The sequence below is a fragment of the Lactuca saligna genome, chromosome 6, assembly GCF_052625555.1.
Source record: "Lactuca saligna cultivar CGN05327 chromosome 6, ASM5262555v1, whole genome shotgun sequence".
In the NCBI taxonomy this organism is placed as follows: domain Eukaryota; kingdom Viridiplantae; phylum Streptophyta; class Magnoliopsida; order Asterales; family Asteraceae; genus Lactuca; species Lactuca saligna.
Genome location: NC_136422.1, coordinates 17678036 through 17690635, shown reverse-complemented (window position 1 = coordinate 17690635; position 12600 = coordinate 17678036). Strand labels below are relative to the sequence as shown.

The 12600-nt window shown below is 36.6% G+C and overlaps 1 protein-coding gene and 1 pseudogene across 1 annotated transcript; one reads left to right on the top strand and one right to left on the bottom strand.

The window, feature by feature from the left end:
• Window positions 1-374: 374 nt before the first annotated feature.
• Window positions 375-2544, bottom strand: LOC145002337 (uncharacterized; annotated as a pseudogene).
• Window positions 2545-5666: 3122 nt separating this feature from the next.
• Window positions 5667-6560, top strand: LOC145001955 (late embryogenesis abundant protein). The gene has a single exon (XM_078961280.1). It carries the CDS (start codon window positions 5879-5881, stop codon window positions 6479-6481), a length of 603 nt encoding a protein of 200 aa, XP_078817406.1. The 5' UTR covers window positions 5667-5878; the 3' UTR covers window positions 6482-6560.
• Window positions 6561-12600: the final 6040 nt, after the last annotated feature.

Here is a 12600-nt window from a genome sequence, read left to right as displayed (position 1 = left end):
AGAAAAGAGAGCGTCGGTGCGTAGCCTTCATTCTACTACGCTACGAAAAGGTTACGAAATCACTTAGCTCGACGTTAGGAGAGTCAAGGGGGAACGCCATACCTACATAGAAGAACCGTTGTTCGCTGACTTTCTAAGGTATAACCTTTCGCCCCCTACTGAAAAGGGGCAATTAGCTTTGCACCACTGATAGACTACTTAAGATTCAATTCAAAAGGCCCTACTTAGTTTCGCAAGCCTTTGTCATTGTCAGTCTACTAAGTAGGGCCTGAGGCCCCCTGTGAATCCGTAAATCTAAGGAGCATGCCGCAACAAAAGGATGGTCCCCTATGCATTTCATTCTTTCCGGAAGGGAAAAAAAGAAGTACCCCCCATCATAGTGAACCCCTCCTTGTGATCGGGATGAGGTAGATGCCTCCCAGCCGGGGGCGGATCGAATCGGAGTTTCCTTAGGTAGCCACCGACCTACAGTTATCCTTAAACTTTCGTGCTTGGTGGAGAAGAAGCGAACAAAGGTACGCTCGCTTGCTGTCTTGTTCTCTGTCGCGAACTGGGATCGCTCGCCAGCTAGGTCAGATTGGAGCAACATTGTATGAGAATATATTACCCATATTCGGGGACAAGGGGCGAAACGACCTCTCGATCTACTTACTGCAGCCCAGGAAGAAAAACGTCGTCTAGGCGTTACCTGTTGCTCCGATCTCCCCTACGCCTAGGACGTTGTCTGGGCCCACCAAGAGCCATACTTAGTTGCTGTTTCCATTTGGTAGTTTTTTTATCGTTGTTGATACCGGCAAGACCCAGCCAGATGATGTCTGCTGGTTGGTAGTGAGAGGACTCTTAGTACCTGCATACCCAAAAGGGGGCGCTGGTTCAAAAACAAGAATTTTTATCTTTCTTGCTCTCCCTTAGCAGTGGGAAAGGAGTTTATCTATCTGCCTAGCTTTGGTATATTTCCCCCAACGCAATCCACAGAAATTCCACGAATCCCTTGGTGGATAAGTCCGACGACTCAGCAGCAGTGTGAAATTTTCTTTCTCGTTTGCTGGATCTGATCTATAGTTAGGGGGCAATACATACCAAAAGGTTCGAAGAAGGATAATGAGTGAAGATCTGCCCCAGCCAAGTCGTCGACCGTTGCGGTACCTGAACTGAATGCTCTGAGGTTGAAAGGCAAGTAGATAAGCAGATTCCTACCTGTATTTTTCTTGTCTCGATTCGTCCACTGCTGCTACTGATAATGGAAAAGGTTATTAAGTTTACTTTTTTGTCTTCTTGAAGGTGGTTGGGCATTAACCAACACAATAGTGAAACCCGGTCCAGCTTTCGCTCCCTCCGCTTCCTCAGGGCCCTCACTTCCTCACTCAACTCACTCAGACGCTCGCCTCACGTCACTTCGCTTGCCTTGGGAGGAAGGCTACTGACGGTAGCGAATCTCAGAATACGAAGAAGATCAGAAAGGCCATCATAAGAGCAAACAAGGCAATGGCTTCCGTGAGAGCAAAGCCTAAAATGGCATAACCAAACAATTTAGTATCCAATTCCGGACTCCGTGCTACTGAATGGATCAACGAACTGAATATCTTTCCAATTCCGACTGCTGCTCCAGCTAAAGCAATTGTAGCAGTTCCAGCACCGATTTGAAACCCTCCATAACATCTTTCAAAGTTTTCATTTCAGTCTATTAATTGGAAGCAGTATTTTTCTTCTTGAAAGCGAGTTAAGTGGCTCTGAGGGGCACGAACGGTATAACAATAAGTACTGATTCGACTAACTCGAACGTGGGGAACGAATGCTTGAATGTGAACAAATAGCTGACTCTTGCAAGTTTGTGGCCAGCGATCACCCTCTAAGCTGCTTGATAACGAACTAAAGGGCTCGAAGCTATAGAAGCTCTACAAATAGCAGTTCTTATGAATTTATGGCACAGTTCTTTAAGCTGGGTAAAGGTAAAGTAAACAGTAAACAGCAAAGACTCCCTATATCGAACCCCATTTTTTGATATGCCTTAGTCTAAAGAGCTGGCTTAGTACATATCCATAAATATGTGTTTTTGACTGCGGCATAGCTATCCCGTAGTTTTCCTTTTCATAAGATAAAGGATAGCCGTATAGGTATAGTATACGTAAGTTTACCTATATCTATGTATTTACCTTATATGCCTAAAATTGACAGATGAGTCGGGATCCTAATCTTACTATTACAATTAGAGGATCAGCTCTTATTTGCAATCTTCCTTAAAGAAAGTCTAAGGTAGTTGCAGGTCCATTTTACTTTTTTTATAATGTGCGGGATTCCTACTCTGAGTAGGCTTCTTCGTGCGTGCCATTCTAGGAGTCTTCATTTACTCCGGTATAAAAAGGGTTATATCAAGGTCAATAATTTCTTTCTGGTCCACCAATAATTTTTTTTTTTCAACTAAGGTTTATTTAAGTCCGCCACAGCATGCCTTTTCCGTCTATAGCGGATAGGTAATTTAGCTACCTCCGCAGCAACAATTGCTTCAGCGGGAGCTGTCGTCGTGGGATCCGTAATAGTGAGCATTGTAACTGATATCGGGAGTTTCATATCTAGTTTTTTCTGCTTACGAAATGCTTACGCTTACCAAAAGGACTAGGGCATCTTGTCAAAAGCAAAAGCGAGCGGTGACTCTATCGGAATCTATAAAACTCGACTGGAAGCGGGTGGAACCCACAATTGAATCTGTCCTGTCTAGAGGTCTACGCCCTTAACCCACCTTAGGGAAGCCCCCTTATTTCAAATAGAATACCTATCCTATTAGCTCTGAATAGCTCTGAAGCAGGAAAGATTCTTTGCTTTTCTACACTACATTCTGGACGGAAAGGAGATGGTTGTTGAACATCTTCCTAGGCCCCTTCCATTGTACTCTTCCCTTCTTCTTCCCCTCCGACCTGTGCTATCCATTCTGCATGCAGTATTATAATATTAGTAGGTCTTGGGTCTAGGAAATGCCAACAGAGAAGCAAGCCGAACCACCATAAGCGGATCTTGAGCATGAGTCAGTACGTCAACAATCATAAAAAAAACCTCCATATAGCACATTTCCCGTTATAAGGATTCTTTGTTAGGTCTTTCCAATGTCGGGGACAGCAGCAAACCACCTTTTTTATTCACAAATGATTGTGATTGTGGAGTTGAGGCAGGGAACGGTGCTAGACGACTCGGCGATTCTACCCTACCTTTTTCCCAGGATTTGATTGCTGCTTGACGAGAAAAAACCGCATGTTTAGCTCTATATTCAGCTTTTTGGCTTAGTAAGCTCTTCTTTCTCTTTCAGGCACTCTACCTCAGCAAAGGACGCGATGAAGGAGTCACCATCTGTCACATGGGTGATCAGGGCGGACATTGTTCTTTCGTCAGTGCAGTCAGATTGGATCTGAGGCAGAATGGATAGATAGAGTCTGGTTTCGCCAGGCGCTCCTGTCCCTTTCCCGAGAGGATGGCTCCCCCCTTGGGCTAACTCAATGACCCCACCCACTTATCGTTCCTACCCGACCTTACTTCTGAAGGCGAATAACTCATTATCGATAAGAGAAATTCGTGATCCGAGCATTAAGATAGAGTAAAGCACACAAGCAACTAAGACAGAAGGAACTGGAACAAGGTTTACTCAACTCATCTCGACACGCATCTTGACTCAACTAGACTCGTGACAACCTATATAAAAAATTTTTAGGTTATTTAATGAAAAGAAATTATCTGATTCATTGAACGCTATCTCTTCGCCTGCGGTGCCACTTGTCGTTCAGGAAGTCAATTTCCTTTTCGGGGGAAGATAGTTTGAGCTTCCTTTCCCTTTTGCCTCGAATGACTGCTTTAAAGTCAATTGTGATAGAGCTCTTTGAAAGGAGGTTAAGGCATCTGGATTAGGTGTAGGACTAAGGGACTGAATTGGCACCATCTTTTCAGCTATATCAAAGAGTCATTTCCACGCCACGGATGCTGGAGTTGTCTAAGCCTGGGCTGTCTACTATGGAATGAAGCTAGCATTGGAAGCTTTCTTTTACCGAATAGATGTGGAGACAGGCAGTGCAATGTGGGAGCCGTGCTCCAACAAGACCCGAGCCTAGCATTGGACACATTGTGGATGATATTCAAGCTAGAATTTATTCTTTTTAAGTTTCTAATTGAATGCGGATACTCATAAGAATGGTAAGAGGGTGGCACATCAATTAGCTAAACTATCCATTTAATCATCAGGGATGGGGAAAATATGGTTATAGGAGATTCCGGAATCTAATAAGCAGTCCTTTTGTGTAAAGTTAGCTAGTGTGGATTCGCGGAAACTCTTAATATTATTAGGCACAACAAACAACCAGAAGCCATATCTTTCGTCGCTTGCTGCCAAACAACCTATTGCTATTGACAAGAGTCGGTCAATGTCATTAAATGTCCAGCCAATAACCAATTGAGGAAGCAAGCCGAATCCTTATATACGAGAGAATAAAGGGATCATAGCGGTGAAGGAGGACGACCGGAGAGAGGAGCTTACGAAAATAAGCTACTAAAAGCGACGAGGGCAGCATGTCTTTACTGGGGAAAGCTACCAAATCATTCATATTATCGGAAGCTCTTGTCAAAGGATTTTACCTCTGTTGGACCTATATATATATATATATATATATATATATATATATATATATATATATATATATATATATATATATATATATATATATATATATATATATATATATATATATATATATATATATATATATATATATATAAATATATAAAATTATAATAAAGATAAGATCATTTTTTTTTCTTTTTCATTCTAGGCCATTGAGAATATTTAGTTTTTGAGGACCGGTTCTGGAAATAAGTCTCATTTTTCTTCACCAAAACTGTCAAACGCACCGCCGTGGGAGGTGTCCGCTCTAAGGGAACATAACCTTAAAGACCAACATATCCAAGCCATTCTTTCCAAAAATAAGAGAAAAGGATTTGGAAATTAATGTACGGATATTATGATGTAAATATGTAATTAAATATCATAAAGGGATTATATACAAGGTTTATGAACTTTCGTCCTACGGAAGTACGATAATAGCCTCGATAGAAGTAGACAGGTTGAAAAGCATCATAATAAAAAATTGGTTACAAACAAGGTTTCTTAATTGGAGAAGATTTGAATTCGTGGCTTTGTCCTTTATGCTTTGTGTACCTTTACTTTTGGAAGGTGCCTTTGGGGTCTTCACTAGGTTTGTAAGCAACGACATAACTTGTAATCATAGATCTAAACAACATTTAATATGATAATTCAATTTGATTAGTTTTCAAAAGAAAAACCCATTCTTGTTAATAGAGTTGACAATTGTTAAAAGAGAAGAATGTACACATATTTATTTAAGCATTGATACTATTTTTTTTAACCAATTTATATACATTATCACTGCTCGCATAAATTATGTAATCGATTTAACATACTAAACACGTTACCCAAAAAAATTGCATATTTTGGTTTGAAAAATCATTGCAAATTTCATATAAATATAACATCTCTATTGCTTCTAAGTTATATATGTGACATGTAAATATTATGTTTTTTTTTAGTTTATTATAAAGAAGGTTTAGAAGGCTTGAAAGCCTATCAGCCTATGAAACAATGGTACAAAAGTTATGTGCAAATAATAATATGAAATGAAGGGTGGCTTTAAATCAGGGTAACGTACCTTAACGTTGCCCACCAATTAGACCCAAAGATCTGCGCTCACCCCCTCCTCCAAACCTTCTATATTTTCTCTCTCGTAACCTTAATCGCTTTAAAACCCCCCATAATATCCACCATTTACATTTCCAACCCCTCTATGCTGCCCAAATATTTACAGTTAGCCCCCTCCTCCCAGTCTCAATGCCAAAGCAACCGGTACTAGGTCGACAACGCCGCACCAACCCCTTCATCTGGTGCTTCGCCGTTATCTGCTCACTCATCGCCACCTCCGTAATCATCGCCGGAATAGTTGTATTTTCAGGATACCTTGTGATCCGACCAAAAATGCCGCTCCTCTCCGTCCGTGCATCTCGTCTGGATCATCTTTACTATGATCGAACAGGTGTTATGGCTGTACGATTAACGATCCTCATCCGTGCAGAGAACCATAACCAGAAAGCACATGCGACCTTCTATGACACCAGATTGTTACTCGGTTACCACGGGCAGAACATCGCGCGACTGGTGGCGAATCCGTTCGACGTTGGGAAGAATGCGACGAGGGAGTTGAATTATGTGGTGGAGTCGTCGCCGATTCCGTTGCCGCCGGAGGAACAGTATTTGACACAGCAATCGTTGAGTAAAAGTAAGTTGATGTTGTTCTTCTTGAAAGGGAGTTCGAGGACGATGTGGAGAGTTGGCCCGTTGGGATCTGTCAAGTTCTGGCTGCATATGGACTGTGAGCTCCTGTTGCCCGTCAATGGCAGCGTGGTAAACTCCCATTGTAGCACAAAATCACATTGATATTAAGTTTTTTTTTTTTTTTCTCCGAAATCATGAAGAAAGAGTCCTACTTTAATGTGTAGATTTAGAGCCTCAATCATTTCATTCGTTAATATTTAAATATGTTTATCATAATTAATATTTTAAAAATCAAAATCGATGACACAGTATAGTTTGATGTGTAGATTTACACCATCTTCAACTTATTTACAGGAACAAGTGTTTTTTTCCACCAAATATTTAAGGAACACGAAAGTTCTTTGTTTGTGTTCATTAGCTTAATTTTACGAACTTACAAACACAAACGTACAAACGAAAAAATATTCATGTTCATGTTTGTTCACTAAAGATAAGTTCGCTCATATACGTTCATACAAAAAGGTAAAAGAACACAAACAAACGAACATGTTCATGATAAACATATAAATTAACACCTAAACAAAAGTAACAAACTACAAATACACACTTTGGAAACATTGGCAACATAAGGAAATATTTTCGAAAAATCCCACCTCCTAAAAGGTTTCTTGCGCCAATCCAAATAGATAACTCTTGCATAGCATTTGTACATACAACCTCATGTAAAGAACATAAATAAACGTAGATTTAATATAAAAAACATAAACGAACGCATTACAAAACATTCATGCACAAAAGAATTGTTTTTTTTTTATATTTGCTCATTTTAATTAAATATATAAAATCTTATTCATATTTCATTCATTTAATAAATAAATAAACAAAAACAAACTTTTGGCAAAATGGATGGAGATTGGAGAATACTTTGCTTAATATTCAATTAGTTTACAGTCATACCTTCTTCCCTCCCTTTCTATGCGTACACTAGTTGTTCTCTTTGAACTTAAGACCATCTACAACGAGGTTCTTTCAAATTTACTTACAATGTCACCTGGTCCAAATTACATGTCACCTTGGTGAACTTCTTTCTATAATTGAAAGGCTTTCAAATGTCAAGTCAATATTATTTTATTAATAAACTATTTTTTACCTTTTATATATGGAAAAAATATATACATTACAGCCTCACCTAAACTTAAGTACTAAACCTAATGAAAATACATTGTCTTACTATATAAAGATTACGATTAGTGGATTCACTCTAAACACTTGAAGATGTAGATTCAAAATCGACAAAATAATTTTGATAAGGAAGCAAAAATATTGATTATCTTTGAGCTTCGTGACGGTGGAAAAAAATAATGTTCACTGGAGTGAAGTAATAAACGATAATGAAGGAAAGAAAATAAAGATGGTAAAACGATAATGGATGAAATAAATGATATTGAGATGATATATTTACCAAGTGAAAACCAAACCATGTATATTTACTAAGTTAAAACAATATATTTTAAAAGTTTAATACGTAAGCTTAAATGCTGTTGTAATGTATATTATATATATATATATATATATATATATATATATATATATATATATATATATATATAAAGTTTCTTCAAATTTTTGAAAGAAAAAAAAGGATCTTAAGCTTTTTTTTTCATATATAATTAGTTGGTATTCTGTATTCATATATGATTTATATATGAATATAATAGAGTTTAAAAAACTTATATGCTGCATAAATATTATAATCACATTTTGACAAAAATTTAATATTTATGCAATTTATATTTATAACTCACTGCATGAGTTGTTATTCAAATTGTCTTTTGGTTCTTTGAATAATAACTAAAAAAAAGTAATATATGGTGTTTTATAAATTAAAATGTCAAACTTATAAAACTTTCTTTTTTCTGGTCACTTTGGCTTATCATTAACGTATTAACGTTACACTCTGTCATTTAGTATCTACTATAATAAATAAAGGTTTTTTTTGCCACATGTCATCTTCTCATTCATTTGGACACATGGCATTTTCTAAATTTTTAAAATTTTCTATTTTCCACCTGTCATTTTATTGTATTTTTCATTTTATTAATTTAAAATTTCACATTTAATGTGTAAGGTAATATATATGTAAAATATTTATTAGAAAGAGTTTATATATAGAATGTATTCAATACATTAAAGTCTCATTAATTTTAATAATTCAAATTTTTCTCATTTTCTTATAAATTCAAACTTTTCAAATTGTTAAAATTTTATATTTGTTTTTTTTAATTAAACTCATGTAATACATGAATCTCACACCTAGTTTAAAAAGAAGTAAAACTTGTCAAACAAAAATAGTTAGATAATGTGATAAGCTTATAAAATGAATTTTGGTCTAGCCTAAAGTCTCCATCGGTTATTTTATTTCAATTAATTTTGACCTGTAAGTAAATAACAACCTCAATAGTTAAACTTTCTCATTAATTAGTCAATTTTAAACCCAACTAATATTTTAATACAAACATACAAATACAAATATATCGGTTCATTATATATATATATATATATATATATATATATATATATATATATATATATATATATATATATATATATATATGGAAAAAATGAATATGTGGCTGTCATGTATATAATATTAGGTATAGAACCATCAAAATTGATTCATTTTGATTAAATAAACATATTTTTTCATTGTTAGCTCCTTCTTATTGCTTTTGAGCTCATATTATTTGTGATTTCATAATTTATCCTGAACATCTATGTATTTCGAATGTGTTTTTATGTTGGACCTCTAGTAGGCTTCATAACTTTCATTGACACCAACCATATGTATACTTGCATGGTTCTTTTTGATGTGTTATGGGAAAAAGTTTATTAGGTTTTTAATGAATAATTTCAATCTTTCACTATAGTTTTGTATTTTTAATTTGAATATGAAGATTTATAGGTAGTTGATAATGTATTCTTATACATAGTTTGTGTTGCAAAATAAAAATTTTAAAACTCCATAAAAGTATGTACAAAGCCTACCATCTAGTCTAATAGAGAATACAAGAAAGATGGTAGAGAGATTTGATTGTATTTTGTTAAAACTATGTAGTTTTTAATGGATCTATTGTGACATCCCCATTTTCACGGCCAGAAAAGACCGATTTTGTTTATGCTTTATAAAAATCAGAGTACTTCATTTTATAAAAAGGTTGCGGAATTTGTTCCCAGAAAAACACGATAAATACGTTATTAAAACATTTTCGAAGAAACGTATTTTTATTCATTTAAAACGTTTGGGATGTCATCGTTAATACAGAAACATAAGCATAAACAGAACTTACATGTATTTACACTAGTGATCTACATCTCTTTAAATCTCTCAGTGTAAAGTGACTTCGTATCAACACCTGTGATATAAATAAACTGAGTGGGTCAGGTTGGGAAACCTGGTGAGTACATAGGGTTTTCAACCCACAATAATATAATTATTATGTTCAATCAAAGAATCAACCCAATTACCCATCCCCGTTATCTTTTTTTTTTTTACTCTTTAAGGATTTATCCTAAGAGTCATCTATTCTTCATTCGTTTATTCCGAAGTCCCTTACTTCCAGGGTTCTAGGACTGGCACTAAATCCATAGCTGCCAATGTTCGTTCATAAAGCACTAATTCCATAGCTGCTATAGTCTATTCATCGGGTACTAAATCCATAGCTACCAGTCTTTATCTAATAGGTACTAAGTCCATAGCTACCAATGTTCAACAGGTACTAAATCCATAGCTACCAACGTCTAACAGGTACTAAGTCCATAGCTACCGGTGTTTGTCCCATAGGCACTAAGTCTATAGCTGCGAATGTATACTCACATCATCTTCTATCTATCATCATTTATCTACCCATCATCATACCCAACATATTCGTATATATAAAATACGTATACAGTTTAAATCCTTTAAAACATGTATAAAACGTTCATCCAGCATAGACAGCAAGTATTCAGATAATATGCACACATAGTACGTAGTTTATATAAAATACTTCATATCTATGTGTAAGATGAAAGAGACTATGCACTCACAACACGTAAATTATATAATAAATACTTCATATCTATGTGTAAGATGAAAGGGACCATGCACTCACCTGAGAAGGTGGTGACTCGGTACTCGGACAGCGCTTCGTTTACTTTAAAATAATTTCTTTCGACGAAACCTAGTATTATCACCAATAGATTTTAGTCTATTATTCGCCGAGACTAATTAATAGTCTAGCTATTATTACTATTATATAAGCGTTAAAAAAATACTTATATAACCCATAATAATAGCCCAAGTATTTATTATATGTTCTTAATAACGTTAATATAATTAAATAAAAACTATATTAAAAATAGCGTAGGCGTAGCTCACTTACAACGGGTTTTATAGAAAACCAGGCTTTGCTTGGAGCAGCGTTTCCGAGCCGAAAAGCTCTTCTTCTCGGAGCCGTCGAGCACTCCGGGGCTTCCGCCTCGTGCTAGGGAGGTTCCCTAGGCTTTTCGGGGGATTTCGGGGCTAGAGAGAGGTTCTAGAGAGAGAGTAAAGAGAAGAAAGAATGGGAAAGGTGTGAAGAAAATGAGGGTGGGAGAGGTGGTATTTATAGGGTGAAAATGGCTGAACTTGGTGCCACATGTCACCATCTAGTGGCAAGACTTGGGGAGAAAGCAATGGCCAAGATTGTGCCACATCACCCATTTTCGCATAGCACACTTCCGACTTCTAAAATCGGTAACTTTCACATACGACCTCTGTTTTTGACGTTCTTTATATCCACGCGTAGGTAAAAATAATATCTACAACTTTCATTTTGACTCCGTCGGCTAATTCTCGACCGATCTTAAATTTAACAGTACGAGGCGTTTAGACTGTTAAATGACCGCGAAGAATTCGTAACTCCTTCATACCGACTCCGTTTTCGTCTGTATTTTTACCGTTGAGTTCCTATTAATGAGATCTTGAACTCTCATTTAGGTCACGTAAGCCAAAAACCGCTCGAACTAAAATTCGAGTTTCGGGTCGTGCACTGCTAAGCCGAATCTTAGAAAAATCATAACTTCCTCATACGAAGTCAGATTTGGGTGTTCTTTTTATCGACGCTCTTAGTTTAACATATTCTACGACTTTGGTTTAGATTGCTAAGGATAAATCTCGCTCTATCGTAAATTCACTATTTACGCTTCCCGGTGCCGTGCTGGTTTTGCCGTAAAACTTCGACGGGCCATAACTTCTTCGTTATAACTCGGATTTCGGCGTTCTTTATATGTACGGAAACCTTGTGACATATTCTACAATTTGGTTAAGATTATTTATTCTAAATAATCTTTTGTCGAAAAGTCATTTTCAACCCATATTGCCTCTAAATTGACTAGCCCGGATCTGCGGGCGTTACAATTATCTCCCCCTTAGGATGATTACGTCCCGGAATCATCAACGAAACAGGGCTCGTATATTGACTCCATACGTCATCTCTTCATCCTAGGTAATAATTATAACTTCTTTATTCATTCGAGTCTATCTTTTAGACTTATTGTCTGTAAGTAGTACTTAATTGTGCACCTGCTATCTTCTTCAGGTTAGACTCCAGATTACGACGTATCATCATGTGATGCTCGTTTAGACTTAGGTCTTTTAGAGTTAAATTCTGAAATAAACTATTCCTTCCTTCACGTTCTAATGTGATATAATCACACTTTAACATGTAGCATTTCTAGCTACCAACTTCTTTAGCGTCGAGCCGATACTTCTATTGGTCTCTTTGATTTTTAATCGTTTGGTTTAAGTCGGACGCTATATCAAACTTGGTTCTCTGAACCACGTAACCTACTCATCGTAGTCGGACTCAATGTGACATGACCACTAGGGTTGGGATAACAACAATCTTCTTAGTCATTCCCGAAACAATGGTAACGGCATACTTGAATAAAACGAAATCAATTACTGGCTTCTTGGTAACCTTGTGACTTTCCCTGATCCAAGTGTGAGTCCTGTGCTTCCGGTAGTATAGGCCTCTACTACCATTCACACCTACTCATACTCGTCCCAAGTATTGTCTCGCAGTTTCCCAAGTCACCATGCAACAATTCATACAATCATTCAACACATCAGATAACAAAACGAAGGTTTTATATCATTTCTTGAAACGATTACATAGGTGTTCAAGTTCACCCTAGACTATGCCTCTACTAGGCTACATCATACGAAACTATGACTACTGCATAATCCGATCCTCGGGTAA

What these genes read in the sequence shown, in the direction of transcription:
- LOC145001955 (XM_078961280.1), top strand. Translation starts at nt 5,879, where the DNA reads ATGCCAAAGCAACCGGTACTAGGTCGACAACGCCGCACCAACCCCTTC.